The sequence below is a fragment of the Hippoglossus stenolepis genome, chromosome 1 (assembly GCF_022539355.2).
Source record: "Hippoglossus stenolepis isolate QCI-W04-F060 chromosome 1, HSTE1.2, whole genome shotgun sequence".
NCBI lineage: Eukaryota > Metazoa > Chordata > Actinopteri > Pleuronectiformes > Pleuronectidae > Hippoglossus > Hippoglossus stenolepis.
In genome coordinates, this window is record NC_061483.1 from 5,732,983 (window position 1) to 5,751,013 (window position 18,031).

Here is an 18,031-nt window from a genome sequence, read left to right on the forward strand (position 1 = left end):
TCAGACCCAGTGACGCACTGGTCTGTGTCTGTGTGTGTTGAGGCACATTCACCACTAGATGACAGTGGTTTTTCTTTTCTCAGCTGCAGGTATCTTTCCCAGAATCGTTACCGTAATCCTGAAGAAGACACAGGAGAAGCTCTGACAGCTTCACTGAAGAACCCGTCATCATTTACTCATCGAGCCTTAATCTGTTGACCTTCCTAATACGGGTCAGTCCACAGTGGGGGACAGACTTTATTGAACATACGCACAAAGAAATACATTTCATCTCATATTTAATGGGGAACTTTGCATAAATCAATTAATCAATCAATCAAACTTTATTCATACAGCACCTTTCAAACAATCAATTTCAGTTCTAAGTGCTTTCAAGTGATTGACAAAATATAAAAGAAGGATTAATAAATTCAGACCAATGCACTCATACATTGTAAAAGATTACATCATTTCTTTTCATCCGCACATTATTAATAACATTATTTTTAAAACTACAATCATGAATAGCTGGAGTCTGCTGCCATGAAGATCAGTGTAAACTCATCACAGCTCATAGTATGTCTCACGACAAAACCCTTGTGCCTGTCTATTAGAGAGGTGTTGGTGGTGGGGGGTGGGGGGGTGTTAGAGCTGTTGCTAGGATGTAGAGACAAGCTGTCAATCTGTGCTGTGGCCTCCTGCATCATAAGGAGACATACGGACAGCGTCAGCCTCTCAAATCAACCTCCACATGCAGGTAAACACACTTTTGTGCTTCGGCCGCAGTTTGATAGAATAGCTGTAGAAATCCTGTGAAAGCAAAAGGAGAATATTGATGATTTCCGTGTAAAACAAACAAGCTGATCTGTAGTTTCTTAAGAAGATTAACTGGAGCGATACTGAGGACGACAAACTGGGAGCTCACTCACAGCAACAAAAGTTTTGTCTTTTAAATCACACCTCTATTATTGTCAAAGAAAAACTAAATATCAGACATAGTTTGATAAAACCTAAAAAAGTAAACGCACATTGATATAACTCTTCTTCTCAAACGTGTAGCCAAAGCTGTGGGAAACCGTGAACAAGATGTTTCACCTGTAAAAACCTTCATCTGGTTTTATTTCTCTTTGTTGATGCACATTTGCAAACGGTGGAGCTGCTAACCCAGATTCCCATTGGGACGTCTTTCAGGAGTGAGGCAGACTCCTGGCTGAGGCTCCGGTGTCTGTCGCTTAATCTCCCTCGCACCTGCTGAGGCCCGGCCAAGCTGTAAAAATAGGGGTCATAAGAGGATCCGCCTGGTGTCGGTGTGAGGGAGCCGGCTGGAGAGTGATCCTGGCTCAGGAGAGGCCCGAGGAGCCGAGGCCAACATTTACAGTCGCTGCTTAGCCAACACTCACAGCGGCGTCAGTGAGAGGAGAAACACAAACAGTTTGTTCTTAAGTGTGGATGAGGCGGAGCAACTCACAGTCTGATTAAATCTCATTAAAGTGGGGACAGAAGCTGATTTTCTACTTTCTGGTAAATATGTGATTTCGTGCTTAAATGTCCTGATGGGATTTAATTTCTAATCAGTGTAGGAACTTGTTTTGGAGGTTTAAAGTTTAATATCTTCAATTGAAATGTTTGTGAGGTTCTATTCAACCACATTACTACATAATAGATTCTCCCACTTGCCTGTATTGGCACCGATCGGTTTGGTTTTATTTGTCCGGGTCTGTAAGGTACGAGGCTGAGAAACACGTCAACACAATCAGGGAGGTGGAGTAAATTTCATTTTTGGTGCTTTATTTACTGAAAACATAACATTTTAAAAATTAAATATCGGATTCAATGTCCCTGTGACTTTGTTTAACACACAACAATCGACTATTTCACTGGTTGAACGAAGTTGCAACGAAAACTAATGACAGAACAAGAGAAACAGAAATGTGAAGAAATAAAACACAAACCATCTGAGGAGAAGTTTATTTGTGCACATTTTAAACAACAAAGCAATTCAAATCGCTTTTCATGAAATACAAAGTGAATTTTAACAAATTGTGAAAGCAAAAGCAAAAAAGGATGAGAAATTGATTTTTGGCCCTAAACTATTCATTCCTTTCAAACCAACAGCAGCACAGAACTCTGAAAAATAGGCTGTTATATTGTAATTGTGAGTGTCATATTGTTCGATGTGAAGCTTTTTATGTGTATTGAAAAGTGCTATACACATAAAGTTATCATTATTATTGTTGAGTTGGGAAGATTTATGCTCTTTAAAATTTCAGTTTATACTGACATTTCAATATTTTAAAAAAGGTGCAAAAAAAGTCTGAAAAGTATAAATTTTATCTGCCAAGGTCGTCTGGGTTTCGTTTGCTTCTTTGTTTGTTAGTTAGCAGGATTCCGAAAAAAACAACATAACCGCTTCCTGTGAGATTTTGCTGTTGGGTGAGACCCGAGAAAGAATTAGTTAAACTTCGGTGAGCATCTGGATCAGGGAGCAGATCTTTGAGTTAATTTTCACAACATTTTTGTTGATTTGTCACAGAATAATAATCTGAAAATCAGGCATATTCAGGGGACGGATATTTATGAGTGTGTGCAATATGCTTGATTGAATTCAAAGGACCTTTGGGCCTTGGCAGAGGTTTGAGGTCTACAGCGTTAGACAGTTAAATAGATTCATTGTGAAATGTTTGGATAAGTTTTGTAGGTCTGTATTTTTCTCTTTCAAATCAAGTCTCTGCATCAGGTGCACGTGAAGCAATAACACCCTAAAACAAAGCCGGCACAGTTTATCAGAACACTGATGAGTCTCTTGTTTTCTTCCACAGAATCTCTGCTGGATGTAAGATGGACACTGATGTCTGACCCGTTGTGGCCTCCCAGTGCACGAGGGCTTCACTACCACACAGACTGGATTGAGCTGCTTGTAAAAACTATGTAAAACAGCTGTGACATGCTCACATCTTCCTGGCAGCTCATCCCAACCCAACACTTACTCTCCCATTTTTAACGGACTTCAGTTTTTCAGCGAGTGAACAGGAGCCCTGATGTTGTATCACCTCACCTGCGTTCAGGAAACCAGAGTGGAGTCATTAGAACGCCTCATCAGGAACCCCACACAGTCAGGACCGTAGTGTGTGCGTGTGGATTTATGTTTCTATGTAGTGCATGTGTGCGAGAGCGGTGCAGCCTTGGATCCATCGTGGAACCACAGTCCGCCCGGGCGCCCAGCCTTCGGGCCGGAGACGCTCCAGACCAGCAACTACTCTCTGGTGCTGCTGATTCAGCTCAGCCTGCTCTCCTTCGACCTGTTTGTCAACTCGTTCAGTGAACTGCTGAGGACTGAACCGGCCGTGCAGCTGGTGCTTTTCATGTAAGTTTACAGACAAGCATCATCGTTGGCTCCAAACAAACTAAAAAATCCTCTGCTTTGGAAGCTGCAATGACATGAAATGATATTTTCCTCCTCTCAAAGTTTGAATTTCCTTCTCTTCTCTCCTTCTTGTGCTTCTCTTTGACAGAATCCAGGACATCTCCATCCTGTTCAACGTGATCATCATTCTGCTGATGCTGTTTAACACCTTCGTGTTCCAGGTCGGCCTGGTCGCCATATTGCTAGAGCGGTTTAGAATGCTGCTAATGCTCTCTGCTCTCTACCTGACCTTGAGCATCATACTCCACTCCTGGCTTATGGTACGTAACAGCACAGGAGAGTAGTTACCAGTGTTGTCAGGTGACTTAACAGATGAAAAGTTGTCCAGTTCCCAAACACTTTGGTTTCATAAATGAGAAGAAGAATATCTAGTATAATAATTTTCATTCTCTCTGTCTTTTAAGTAAAGTGACATTCCCTGTTTTCTATCATCTTTTCAGAATCTGCGTTGGCTGAATACCAACAGATTTGTGTGGACAGACGGTCTTCAGGTTCTGTTTGTGTTCCAAAGAACAGGTGAGATGATAAGTTAAATGTCAAATGTATTTATGTTCACTACAACTTTTCCTTAAGCATGTTTTTTCTGTCAAAAAGTAAAGAAAGGAGGTATACAGTACATTAGTTAATATTCTTTAAAACACCAAGTGAAGCACATAGTACTGTACTGATCATATAAAATATATTTTGAATTGGACACATGCTCAGTTTACGGGACTTTTTAATGACATATTCAAATTCAGCTGATGTTTTGTTTTCTTTCGGCTGAATTTATTAAAATAAAATAAAATAAATGTTGGTTTTCCCTTTACCTTTAACGGGCTAATGTCACCCTGTTAACTTAATGAGTCTCCTCCTTATTCTCTGAAGGAGGAGACTGATCTCGTCCTCACAGTTTTATCGTTTCCGTCTGTCCTCAGGCTCCAGACAGTGATCACACAAAATGATGTGGGTGTGATTTTCATACACATATAAGCTCCTAAGTGGATAAAGGGATTTATTGTCTCGCTGTTGTTCTCTGCAGGTGAAGCTGTATGAGAACTTACTGCAGCCTTGTTCTCTGTGTCTGTGTGTTTACTGTGTTAGCACCCACCCAGCCAGACAGTTAGTGGGTGATGCAGTGTTGCGTCACCCACTTCACCAAATCTCTCTAATCATCACGTAAAGATAAGACACGGTGAAGTCTGCTGACCTCAACTGTTCTTTCATGATCCTGAAGACGTAAATGCTGGAGGGGATTTACAATGTCTGATTGTCTGTGTACAGTCACGTATTGTAGCTACCTCAAGTAAACTTTATCATTGTGAACAGTCATAATAAACAGTAGGAACTTGGACTCGAAGGGTGAAATATGCAAAAAACAAAAAATACGATCGATGCCACAGCAAACATGTTGTTAATACACATTACAACCAAATATACACACTGCACTGATGACAAACGTTTTCCTTGGGACACAAAAACCTATTTTAAAATCATAAATGTCAGCGTCTGTGATAAAGTCACCTCGGAGTCGTTACTTTTTATTAATATTTCAAGACACTCTCACTCAGGGAACCTTAAAAATAAAGTAGAATGTGGGAAACAAGTATATTTTTTTGGTATATTTAACCTTTTCTCCCATATTCCCCCTGTTCCCAGCCTCTGTGTTGTACTACTACTTCTACAAGAGGACCGCGGAGTACCTGGGCGACCCTCGTCTCTATGAGGACTCAGCGTGGCTGCGAGACGTCTTCGCTCAGGTCAGACAGTGATCACACGATGCCACAGACGCCAGAGCCGGAGCACGGATGGAACAATTTACACAACATGTGGAAAGATTTCTTTTATTTAGAAACATATAAGGGCAAAAGTGACCATCTCAACACATTTGTTTTTAAAGGTAGAGAGAATGTATTGTTGATACATTTGCAGTCACAGTTACATTTTGGAAAATATTAAAAGTATTCTGGTCTAAAATGCATTTCTTGAAAGCGCAGGTGCCAAAATCTGGCAGGATTTATTTTTTAGAACATTAAGGCCAGAACGTCTCGAGAGTCTTGTTTCTTTGCTGTTTGATGATAAAGGTGAATGAAAAGGTTTCTCCCGTTACATTTGTTTGAATTCTGTCGGTATTCTGTCACCACATGCCCTTTGTTCGTTTCTTTTTATAATGCTATGAATTTTTTAAAAGACTATTCTGCATTTTATTTATATGTATTTGAGATTGTTTGTGTGGAGCTTTGAGTTTGTTTGCACTGTCAATATTGAACTTGAACTATTGAGGCTTTGGCTTAGTCGTTGATTTACACTGTCTGGAAAACGTGATAAATTACGTGAATGTGTGTTTCATTTGCAAAATAAAGTGTTAAATACAAACGGTGTACATGTCAGTTAAATCATTAACACCCTGTGGCAGAGTTTGCTCCAGAGCATGAACTTGGTTGTAGGATTGTAACGGACAATGCAGGTAACATGAACTAACAGAAAAGGCAAGAAACAGGGTTCTATTTCAAACAAAGAAACAAAGATAACAAAAAGAGGAGGAGCATCTGGGGACTCAGACACTCTAACAGGGACAGGGGACAGTTATGACTGTAACACCAGGCGACTGAGGCGGAGCTGATTCTTCAGCTCATTGAACTCTGTGAGGAGAGACTTCTTCTGCAGTTTAAACTGAAAACACGAAAAAAGAGAAGAAAGGTTTTTGTGAGTCTGGAGAAAAATAAAAAACCCAAATAATAATTCACGTTACTCAAATGAAAACATTATGACAAAATGAAGGATAAACACAGAGGCTCAGATGTGTTTGTGTAACCAGAAAACAAAAGCATATATAACAGAATATCTATGAAAACATTTTCTCTTGTTATTAAATGTGTTTATTTTTCGATTCAACAAGGAATTCATAAGCTTTGTTTTTGCTGTTTTAGAAACAAATGAAATGCAACAAAGATCAACTACGTTGAAAACACCACTCACCCTCACTGCAAACTTATAGAACTGCTCCGCTTCCTCTTGTCTGCCGGTCTGAAAACAAATGGTTCGTCACATGTTAGATCAGATCCCTGAGGAACAGAGAGCAAGTGATTTAAGTGCATTTAAACTGTGTCCCAGTTCAGGGGCTGCATTCCTGCAGAGACGCAGCCCACTCACACGTGTGTCCTTTGAGGGGGAGTTGAAGGTCGAACTAAACTTGCTCTGCAGGATTGTGGGAGCACAGGATACACAGGCTGTGCTCCCATATTTGGGTAAAGAAAGACTTCATGTGGACCCATTGTGTAATTTTTTTTAAACCGAACTGGGACGCAGCTTATGTGTTTTCAGAGTCGTCATCACTCACCCTGAGGCAAATAAGAGACAGGTAGGCCCACACCTCTGCATTCTGGTTGTTTAAATGGTTGGCCTCGGTCAGAGCCTCCTCGGCTAGAGACAGATTGTCCAACTACACAAAAACAAACACAACCACGGCTCACTTCTTTTCAAAGTTCATAAAAGTAGTTGCAACTCTTGAATCCAAGTTAGTTCTCAGTACTTTCAAGATTAACCTGGGCTTTGTACACCATATAATTACAACTGTACTTCTAACATGCAACTAGGGATTTCATAAGTGTTATCACTAAGCCTCACCCTCCTTAAATGTCATCTGAACAATTTTTACATTTTTATATATACACTTAAATATATAGTTGATATAATTTCCGTCGTTGTTCTGGAAGTGGAGCTTTACCCGGTAAAAGGCGGTGCCCAGTCCCAGCCACGTCAGGCAGGAGGGCGACTGTTCACAAGCCCGCAGGTAGACCCCTTTGGCTTTTTCAAACTGAAAGTTAAATACACAAAAGAGATTCAGTTACTCTGAGTTAGTGGCTTGCAAATGGTGTTTTGTAATATAATCAAGAGCTTTAAATGCACATTTAATGAGAATGACTGTGATTTCTGTCTTGTCTCTAGAGCACAGTGTTCTGTTTATGACACACATACACATTTATAACATGATCTGAACTGTCTCAGTATCTGACCATCTTATTCCGGAGGTAGATGGATCCCGAGCGGAGGAGAACAGGGTGAGAGTCAGACGGCTGCTGCGGTAAGTGCAGGCTCCGCTCGTAGCTCTCCTGGGCGCCACTGAAGGCCCCTCGCAAGAAGTGGCAGTGACCGTTCAGAGCCCATATGTCTGCATCCTGCTCACAGGGGAGACAAAGCTTTACAGGTAACCACACATTTTTCCACCCAGTCCTCACCATAGACTGAAGGTTGTTGCTCAGTGCTGCAGCCAGTCGACTGTGTGTGTGTGTGAGTACCTGATCTCTTTGAAACAGTGCCTTCTTGAGGGTGGCAGCAGCACTGCGGTACTCAGCTTTGAGCAGCTGCAGCTGGGCCAGATGAAAGAGGTAGGAGACGCTCTGACCTCCGTCTGAACACAGGAGCTCCTGGGACAGAGCGTGCCCCGCCATCTGATGACAACACAACCGTGTCAGCTGACAACTGGCATCTTTTACACTTTGATTTTGTTGGAACTGTACATAAACTTGAAGGGACCCTCTTATCTACATATTTGACCAGTGGCTTAACAAACCACACGATGCTGAGTGTGTTTTTACCTGCAGTGCATTGTTCTGCAGCAGGAACTTGACAGCCTCTATGTAAATGGTGGTGGGACGTTCTGGAGCAGAACTGTTGCTGACACTTTTTGCTGAAGACTCTTTGTGCCTCTCTGAGTTCTGGTGAACGAACTCTGGATCTGGGAGAAAAAACACAATAATATTGTCGAGAGTGTACGACAAACACACAAGATAACACAAGCCTTATTTTCAGATGGTTCTTGCCAACACAATGTATCTAAACCATGCACAACAGGGATTAGGATTACTCTCTCACTGCATTTTCTATTTACATTTGAGTTTTTCTGGCCTGGGGTCCCCTCACCTTGATTTACATCAGGAGACTGACACACAGGAGTGGCTGTGTCCACTTCCCCCACCTGCTTGGTTTTCAGGCCTCTGCGTTTCTTTTTCAACTCCCCTGCTTGTGGTTGCTTCTTTGCCATGACTGCAATCAGCTGCTTTTTGGCCTCCAGAAAAGCCCTCTGAGCCAGGATGGGTTCATTCTGCCACTCATGGAGGAAGCCTGGGCAACGGACCACGAGAACGTGAAGACAGACCATAGTGAAATCTTCCATACATCTTTCTTTCTCTACTAATGTTGTTAAAGTTTTTTGAATACATATTTAATACCTGTTTTAGACTAGTTTAAGAATACTCATGAGGATTTTCTCATGAAAAGCTTTTAAACAGGACACTGAATCAACATTATGTTCTGGAGCCAGACAAATTAATCTGTTAGAAGCTCTTAAAGACAGATTTACGCATTAACCTACAGCAGTGAAATGATGGAACACATAACTGCCTTAAAGAAAAAGGAATCCAACTATTAAATTAATAACAAAACTACACATAGACCGTATCATTCAAAAAATTCCTGTGAAGCTCGACCATTACAGGAGGGTCCATCATACTGGGTGAACGTTAACTGGGTAGAGATTCGACAGAAGAGGGTTGGTAGTAGCAGTGTTTATGTTGTTGCAGTTAGCAGCAGGTTCACAGGTAAAACAGCAGGAAAATAAACTTCCATCTCACCCAGCAGCGTCCAGGCCACCACACTGGGAGGGCCTTTGTCCGTCGCCAGCTCCAGGAAGGTCCGAGCATCGATGTAACGTTCAGACTTTGCTGACAACACGCCACACATCATAAGGCTGCGGAAACAAGGAAAGGATCCACATTTACATTTTCTGCATCAGATTATTTGGATGCTGGTTAAACATAAATCCTCCTGAGTCGCCTTCCAGTAAAGTTAGGATGGGCTGTCGCTGATCCAACATCTTCCTTTTCACACAGTTTCCAATGTACAAAATGACAAAGTGAATTAACATCTGTAATAAAAGATATGTGATGAGGTGCAGGGGAAGATACTTTACCTATTAATTTTATTTTATGTAAATTAGCACTGACTGGGAGCAGAGGCCCATTGAACTGGAAGTATCTTTATAATGTCCTGTTATATAATGGCAGTACACCTAATATTATTTTAGTATCTGTGATGGATAAATAATCACGATAGATAGTATATAGGCTCTGGACAGAGGTGAGGTGAGGACCCAATTGTAGATGCTACACGAGGACAGATTAAACGAACAGATTAATGGGCTTGGCACAGATTGGCAATCAAGAAAGCAGTGGTGTCTTAAACTCCCGAGCAGAAGGAGCAGAAATGAGACGAAACTTTGTAGTAAAACACTAAAACACCGTCTGGGGAATAACAAAACTTGAAAACACTGAGAAACTCACGACACACTGATGAGAAACTGCAGTGATGAAGACAAGGAGAAGAACAGACTACACACTCAAGCAAAGACAGGAATCTAAAAACCAAACGAGAGAATATCTTCTGTGGGAATTGTTTTAAAATAAAAACTCTCAACAAAAAGAAATCCACAAAGAAACGAGTAAAAAAGTCTTTCAAAGTTCAACAGAACCCAGACAGGGGCAGAATGATGACAGGGTTCTGCTCACTGCTCTCAATAAGACACAATCATGCAGCCGTGCAAAACAGGAACCACGAGATTAAAGTTTGACACTATGGTTTTAGATGAACTGGAGCGTGTCTAACCTGGGCTGATGTGTCTGCTGGATGGATACCGCATCATGGAAACACTCTTTAGCCTTCATGTGGTCTCCAATCAGCATGCAGAGACCCCCCCACTCAAATCTGTGGGAGGGCTCATTGGGGTTTCTCACCACGAGCTGTGGGAGAATAAATACAATATTCACTAAGCACTCGGTTATTTCACCTACCAGTCATTATCTGCACTAATCACAGCTGTAGCACACACACACACACACACACACACACACACACACACACACACACACACACACACACACACACACACACACACACACACACACACACACACACACACACACACAAACACACACACACACTGATACAAACAAACAGAAGCCCTGCAGTTTGTATATTTCGTACAGTAGTGAGTAATTAGCTTCCAACGCTGCTCTGTTTAGCGTATATCTTGCTTTTCAACTCTATTTATTTTTGATTTAGGAGCGGATGCATTAGGCCTGACGGGCATGATGTCGTACCTCGTGGCAGTAATGAGCAGCCTGATCATAATCCCCCGTCACTTGAGCTTCCTTTGCAAAATGTCTGAGCTGAGAAGAACTCAACTGGAATTCATCCGTGGAATCCGCATCAACATCTTCTGAATAAATCTGGAGAGGAGAAAACGAGTATATATATGTTATATGTGCGTGTTTGTGGTCCAGGTATTACTCACCAGATCTATTAACACAGTCATATTATGGGGATTTCTCTTATTTATGAGGACAAAGAACAAGTACATTTTAAGGTGATGACAAGTGTTAAGGCTGGGGTTAGTTTTAGGTTAAGATTGGCTTTAGGCTAGTAGTCAGTATGGTTACGGTTAGAGAAAGTCTTCAGGAAATCCATATAGGTCAATGTAATGTCCTGAAGACACGACTTGAGTGTGTGTGTGTGTGTGTGTGTGTGTGTGTGTGTGTGTGTGTGTGTGTGTGTGTGTGTGTGTGTGTGTGTGTGTGTGTGTTACCTTGTTGAGGGCGATGTGCATCTCATCCACCAGATAGACGTAGAGCTTACTAACGAAAGCCTTTAGATCCTGAGTGTCAGTGATTGGATCTGTCTTCCGCATTTTGTCACGTACAAGCCTCACCACTGCATGCTACACACACACACACACACAGAGACACACACACGTATATTGAAGACTGTCAGGGTTCCTGCTACTTTCACCTGTGTGCTGTATGCAGTTGTTCTGACCTTCATCTCCTCCTTGAAGGCGAAGTATCTCCCAGAGACATTGAGCGCTCCCATCAGCTGAACTGCCACTTGCTCCGGGCTGATGTCTTCTGACGGCTTGCATGTTGCTCCAAATAATTCCCGATACTGGTCTGAAACTTGGGCCACCACGCTGCCTACCTGCCTGTGGAACTCCCCCACAGCCTGCAGGAGCACACACCAGCGCAGAGAGTTTAAAGAATGTAAAGAAAGTTAGCATCTCTCCCCTGATGTGTGTGGTTTATCTTGTGTGTGCGAGTGTTTTTGGCATGTTTGTGTTACTGTGTGTGTGTGTTTTACCTCTGCTGCTCTGCGAGGACCATCTAGAGGAAGAGCTCTGGGTGGGATCAATGCCTTCACCCTGCAGGAGGAAACAGAGACACATTCTCACCCACTAGTGTTTCACAGTCGGTAAGAAACCCACAGGGCCATGAAGAAATGTATGAACGTGTCACTATTAGAACTAAGAGTTCATGTTGGTGAACAGTTCATTGTCTGATAGCTTAAGTTTGATTTGCTCAGGGCCACAATCTAGAAACATCGTAATCAATAGAACGGGGTCAAGCTCAGCGACCACGGGATGCTGGATTTATGTAACACGTTACCTTCTGGACAGTTCCTCTGGAGAGGTAACGGGCACCAGTGGTTTCTCCAAGGAAATCTCAATGATCAGGTAGGTTCTGGATTCAGAATACGTCTGTCATTCAGAGGAGTGAGGTGTCAATATGATGAAGGCTTTCAGAAGTATCACATAACAGTAAGCAGGTAAAGTGAATATAAGTTCATAGTATTTATTCACAAGCGATGAATCAATCTGTAATAAACCGTGATTAAAAACACAGTTTTCAGAAAATGACTCATCATTACTGAACAGTGTTTTGCTGCCGTTTAGTGGAAACTTACATTTTGGTCTGTGTTGACGTTCGGCTCCGTCTCGGTCGGGCTGTCGTTCTCGGCTGGAGCAGTCTTGCCCTGATTGGCAGGTTGCTGACAAACAAACACAACTTTTACTTTAAACTAACAGATTTCCCAAAAGTCGTACTTTGTGAAACTGAAAGAATGAAAATCTGATCTGTTTTTCATTGATGAATCCAGAAGAAATTGTTTTTGCTCGGGTTGGAAAATTTGGAGAATTTGTTTTACAGTTTCTATCTTATATGATTTTTAAATTTTCCAGGAATTCTGTTAATTAAACTGTCTTTTAACAGGTAACTTTTTTCCCAGTGAGGACCTTTCTCACCTTTTTGGCTGGATCCTTTGAATCCTTGACTGCCTTCTGTCCTCCATCCATATTCTTCCCTGCCTTTCCCTTGTTCGAGCTTACAGCTGAGCTGGTGCGAGCTTTCATCTGTTTGGATGCAGCCTTCTCCAGTTCCTTTAACACACTGACATTCCTCTTGGCCTTTGAGCACAAGACAGATGACAAACTCTCTTTAGTTGAAGCTCAGTAACAGAAACACGGTGGAAGCAGTATTTGGGTTATTTTGTATATTCAGTAAAGTGCAGTATACATCCTTGTGTGAATTTGTATGACCTTTTTCAGCAACTCGGCCTCGGAGAAGGCACGGACACTGTACGCTCCTCGGATGCGTCTGATACCGGGATACAGCAGCTGCCCCATATCCACAAATGCCACACAGTGGGAGAGGATCTCTGACGTCTCCTCAGCCGACTACACAAGGCAAGAAAAAAACACACACAAGGACAAATTACACAAAATGTTGCATTAACTTTCCTTGAACTTTAATGCGATTTTGCCTGAAACAATTGTGGATGTTGTCGTCCGTTACTCTGATCTGGTTCAGGCTCGAGAGCTAACGACACAGAGCCAATACACAATGGAGAAGAAACTATTGAATAATACTGTATATATAATATTTCCAAACCTATACTTCAATAACAAAGCTCTCTCACCTGCTTGCTTCCTGCTTTTCCTTGAGGAGCCACCGACCTCATGATCTCCACTGGCCACAGTCTGCTCTCAGTGATCTTCTGTCGTAGCCTGAAGTTAGAGTCACAAACATTGATAAACATCTTCTCAGATCATTCTCCTGAGCCATTATTTTACCACTTTTCTTTACAGGGATCCAAGTTGTCGAATACAATCTACCAGAATCCTAAAATGTTCAGGCATAGTCTTAAGATCTAATGTCCTTTCCAGAATAATCTATTTGTAGACATGACCATCAGGCAGCATGGTGGACAGATAGGAGGAGGAGGAGGAGGAGGAGGAGGAGGAGGAGAGGTGAGTTGTGTGTTTCACTGACCTGGCAGCTCCTTTTGCATTCAGGAGGCAGCACATCTCTGTGTCCCAGCTCACCCTGCTCTTCGTGGTCTCTGCCACGTTACGAAACTCCTGGTCCTGTAGGAACATTCGAACCTTGACAGTTATCGACAGTAACGTGGCAAACAGCTCAAATCAATCAATGAGATGTTGAAGCAGCAGACGGAGGCCAGATCCACAGCTACCTCTAATCCATTCAGCTCGCCGTCCTCCTGCTCGATGGGCTCTTCTTGGAGATAAACTCCAGGCATGAAGTGGTTTCCTTGGACCAGTAAGGCCTGATTGGACCTCTTCTTCTGTCTGCCGTTCACCTCCCTCTGCCCCCCTGGCTTCAGCTGCCCATCACAAAACACCAGGGCCTGATCTTTCTGGAAGTTAGAGGAAGAGTATACCCACAGTGGTTAAATCATTAATCCTGGAAACATTCATGATTGAAGTGGGAACATCTTGTTTTTTTTTCCTGTTACATTTTGATTTACCATGACCGTTGTACAGCATCAGTACCTTAGATCACAAAGGGGTAGAATCTCGCTAGTTTTTGTTTTTATCTTAGAGGGCTACACTTCCTAACACTTTACAAGTTGTTCAGTAAAACAGTTCATTAAAACAGCTCAAAGAAGCTAAATTACAAAAACAGTGCAGCATTCACCTTAGCCATTACTGGGACCTCCAGGGCAGCAGTGAATGTGAAGGGAGTTGGGGCGGCATTGGACAGCAGCGTCCAGGACTCAGGGACGGCGTAGGCTGTCTCTATGGTGACCTTCAGCAGGTTGGAGGTCGACAGTTCAACCTCAGACAGAAGTGGAGCCGACACACTGACACTCACGTCCAGGGTCGACTGCTAAAAGGGGTCAAATGATGACGCTGTTGGATTTGCTTATCAACAATTATGTTGTCTACAAATGTCATAAAAGATTGTAAACTGTGCCTGAGTTTTTCTACCTACGGTTACACAACCAACTAATTATTGTTTTTTAAACAATTGTGTTTTTTTTGTGGATCCTTATCCTGCACACCTGGCTGTTTTTTTCTTTTCCTGCTCCTCCTCTATTTGGCGCCTGTGATAGAGCACAAGCATTTCTGAATAATATGGAAGGGCTGCAGATAACAAGTGAAACTCCATGTGAACCTCCATAAATCCTCGTGCACCATTTTATGTCCAACATTGCTCTATTGTTTTGTATTTGCCTTAGTCCTGAAATGTTTTAACACTGTTTAACGATGTGAAACACTTTGTGCCTGTGTTTTGAATTGTTCTGTATAAAAAACTTTAATTACAAAACTAGAATTATATTATTAATATTTCTGCTATAAACTGTAGAACTTAGATAATAATACAGAAGATGTGACCTCTCTCCCTGTGCCTGGCAATAACTGAGTGATATTATTAAATGAGTGATACATTATGATTGTTATATATTACTGAATTATTATCAGTCCAACCTTGGACTCCTTGGTTGAGGGGCTGGTCACTGGATGCAATGGGACAGTGGCTGAGAAGCTGCACTCACCTGAAGAAGAAGAAAGTCATGTATTCACAGGATTCTTCTTTCCTGGCCTCCACAGCTGCACCAGTTTGTGTTATGATAAAATGCAGACATATTGTGAACATGATTTCTAACATGAACATCTGTACCCTGCAGCAGCGGCATCAGGTCGACCACAGCCTGGCCCAGCACCACCATCTTTGCCTCAACTTTCTTCTCCTTGGGCTGGAACTCACTCACTGTCACTGACGACCAAAAAAAACACAGTTTAATCCAGTGAAAATTGAAGACAGTACCGAGCATTAGGACTCCAGGCCTTCTTCTGTTTCATTTAACACTCAGCAAATTACTCCAAATGATATTACAAGGATCAGGGATAATTGTTTTAGTTTAAGCTGCAATTTACTTGTCTCCAACCTAAGTTTGTGACTCATGGCTGCTGGACCTGCTGTGTCCAGACAGAATATCTGCAGACCGGTTAACAAACCTTTCAAAAACATTTACTGACATTTTTCACAGGTAATCAAAAATTAACAATAAGGCTAAATAATGGGACTTTCTTTTAATTGGCTTGTTAGGTCAGGTAGTTGTCAGTGAGCTAAGAAAGTGAAAATATTAAGAAATTAACTCCATGTACATGAACTAGTTGTGTAGTTACACTTGTTTGAAATGTGGGTTCAAGTCTCAGGTAAGTAAACATATAATAACTAATATAACAGCAGGTTGTAGGTCAGTAATATGAAACTTACTCTTTTCCTAAAATAACAATAGATCAGCATTTTAATCACTGGATGTATTTTTTCCATTATTGGAGAATGTGTGCAATCTGCTGTTGGTGTATCAGTTTGAAATAAACAGCTAAGCTAAGTGTGGTTATCAAGGAGACACTGTGGAGCAATTGGCATGAACAACAGAATGAAACAACACAAACTCAACTTACATATGATTGGCTTGTTGGCCATGTCACTGAGAGCCTGCACGTCACGGACACAGGGATAGTTGCAGGTGAGGTTGTAGTCGACACGCTGCTCCTCAGGGTCGTACTGCTTGTTCTCTGACTCTCCCAGCAGAACGTTGTCCACTTCAACCTGCAGAAAGCTCTGGAAGCTGTCCACCTTTTTCCCTTGCTGAAAAACAAGAGGAGAGACAGAATAAATAACATGAGGTGTGGACAGTCATCCAACGCACTCACAGCCTCAGCTGATCGAACAGCGTTTTCAACGTGTCCCTGATCGAGTCATTCAAGCTACATCTTGCAAATTTGAACATCAATCAAAAGCATTCTGACATAGGGTGATAAAATAAATGAGTCCCATCAACTACAGCACAGGGTGTAAGGATCATTCACTCTGGGCCAATTTATGCAATCAAACAAGACTTCGAGCCTCATGAACTTTTAATCTCTGTCTTTGTTATAAAGAAACAAATAAAGATAATGAGGAACTAGTTTCCATAAATGCTCTGGAGGGGATCAAATATTTTCAGATCATTATAAACTGTAAGAGCAGATTTGGTGTCTTTCCCTTAAATCACCCTTAAAATCATGAGATCTCTGTATGTGATAGAAAATCAACTTACACCCCTTAAAGTCACATTTTTTACATATGAAACGCTGAAGATGAATAATACAGAAGTTTTATTATCATACATTTCGCTTTTTCTTTTAATTGATCTATTTATATAGCGAGTTCAAGGTGAATATACACATTTCCAAACCTCTGTTGCTTTGGTAACTTCATTTAAAGTGGGTGGAGTTAGTAGTTAGCATGTGAAGCTAACTTGTCACTTATCCTACTAGAACTAAAGTTAAACTCAGACTCACCAGGTTTTTTCCACAGGTTGTAGTGATTTTAATAAAGACTGCTTCTGAGGCATCTTTGGGGGTCTCCATTGTGAACACTGACGACAGAATAACATTCAGCAGTTAGCTGTTAGCAGTTAGCCTCTTCCTTCAGAGCAGCAGATTCACGTTTCCATGGCGACAGTACACATGCTGGTGCGTTCAAGTACAATCTGAAATATCCTGACTGACAGACCAGCAGGTGTAGATAGATAGATAGATAGATAGATAGATAGATAGACAGACAGACAGACAGACAGACAGACAGACAGACAGACAGATAGATAGATAGATAGATAGATAGATAGATAGATAGATAGATACATACATACATACATATAGGTAGATAGATATAAAGACAGATCGATAGCGAAGCACTGTGCGGGCCCAACTACTTGAGAACTCGGATAAACGCGTCACTTCCTGAGTTCGTCACGCGGCGATGGACCACGCCCACTAATCATGCATTACGGTCCACGCCATCTAGTGTAACACCACACAATGAAAATTTGGTGTAAATTGAATTAAAGTTGTAAAACGAGGCTTACCTTCTTTTGGCAGTAGGTGGTGCTATCACTATCAGTACTTACAGACTAATAAATCTGTTCAGGTCAAAAACACTATTGTTTCTCTTCAGATCGTATCAATCTTTCACCTTTGAAACAGTCTAAAACATCAAAGTAATCGATGACCACTGAAACTGTGACATTATGAATTCTTTGATTAATGAATCCTTTGAAGTATTCTTTTATATAAAGCCAGGGTGGAGTTAAATAGTGAGTCACAAACAAGTGTTATCTTTTCAGCTTAAAGGGATAGTTCACCCAGAAATGAAGATTCCCTCATTATCTACTCACCCCTATGCCGATGGAGGGTGGGAGAAGTGTTTCAGTCCAAAAAACACTTTGGGTGTTTCAGGGGTAAACAGTGTAGCAGCCGAATCCAATACAATTGAAGACATTAGTAAACTATCTTCACACGTAATAAAACAACAGAAAAAACATAACATGCCTCCATACTGCTCGTGTGTTTTCATCAAAGTGTCCGCAAGCCCCGACATTCATATTCGACTTGAAACAATGTAATTTCCAACGTGTTTTAAACCTAAAAGTCCACCAGAAGCGGCTAAGCTAGCTGACGGTGTAAAT

At 41.6% G+C, this 18,031-nt stretch overlaps 2 protein-coding genes across 3 annotated transcripts; one reads left to right on the forward strand and one right to left on the reverse strand.

The window, feature by feature from the left end:
* The first annotated feature begins 613 nt into the window (after nt 1-613).
* On the forward strand, nt 614-5,758 carry LOC118105467 (transmembrane protein 138). Of its 2 annotated transcripts, none has more exons than XM_035153301.2 (5): nt 614-736; nt 2,799-3,343; nt 3,492-3,663; nt 3,844-3,919; nt 5,042-5,758. In XM_035153301.2, the coding sequence occupies exons 3-5, from the start codon at nt 3,538-3,540 to the stop codon at nt 5,152-5,154; spliced, it is 315 nt and encodes a 104-aa protein (XP_035009192.1). In that variant the 5' UTR covers nt 614-736; nt 2,799-3,343; nt 3,492-3,537; the 3' UTR covers nt 5,155-5,758. The 2 variants fall into 2 exon arrangements, with proteins under 2 accessions (XP_035009192.1, XP_035009202.1); XM_035153311.2 differs by lacking the exon at nt 614-736 and adding an exon at nt 1,280-1,500.
* Nucleotides 5,211-17,104, reverse strand: cfap70 (cilia and flagella associated protein 70). Its single transcript, XM_047341167.1, is given in 26 exon segments — nt 5,211-6,055; nt 6,362-6,409; nt 6,723-6,824; nt 7,110-7,199; nt 7,399-7,560; nt 7,681-7,833; nt 7,981-8,120; nt 8,306-8,506; nt 9,016-9,131; nt 10,046-10,179; nt 10,540-10,668; nt 11,025-11,156; nt 11,255-11,437; nt 11,573-11,633; nt 11,878-11,969; nt 12,176-12,259; nt 12,513-12,674; nt 12,807-12,944; nt 13,187-13,274; nt 13,540-13,634; nt 13,742-13,924; nt 14,206-14,406; nt 14,991-15,067; nt 15,193-15,288; nt 15,984-16,170; nt 16,866-17,104. Coding segments are annotated over 26 exon segments (3,210 nt in total). The 5' UTR covers nt 16,935-17,104; the 3' UTR covers nt 5,211-5,968.
* Nucleotides 17,105-18,031: the final 927 nt, after the last annotated feature.

Coding starts and splice junctions, on each gene's coding strand:
- LOC118105467 (XM_035153301.2), top strand. CDS start 3,538: ATGCTGTTTAACACCTTCGTGTTCCAGGTCGGCCTGGTCGCCATATTG. Junction 3,664..3,843: donor TACTCCACTCCTGGCTTATG/GTACGTAACAGC, acceptor TCATCTTTTCAG/AATCTGCGTTGGCTGAATAC. Junction 3,920..5,041: donor GTTTGTGTTCCAAAGAACAG/GTGAGATGATAA, acceptor CCCTGTTCCCAG/CCTCTGTGTTGTACTACTAC.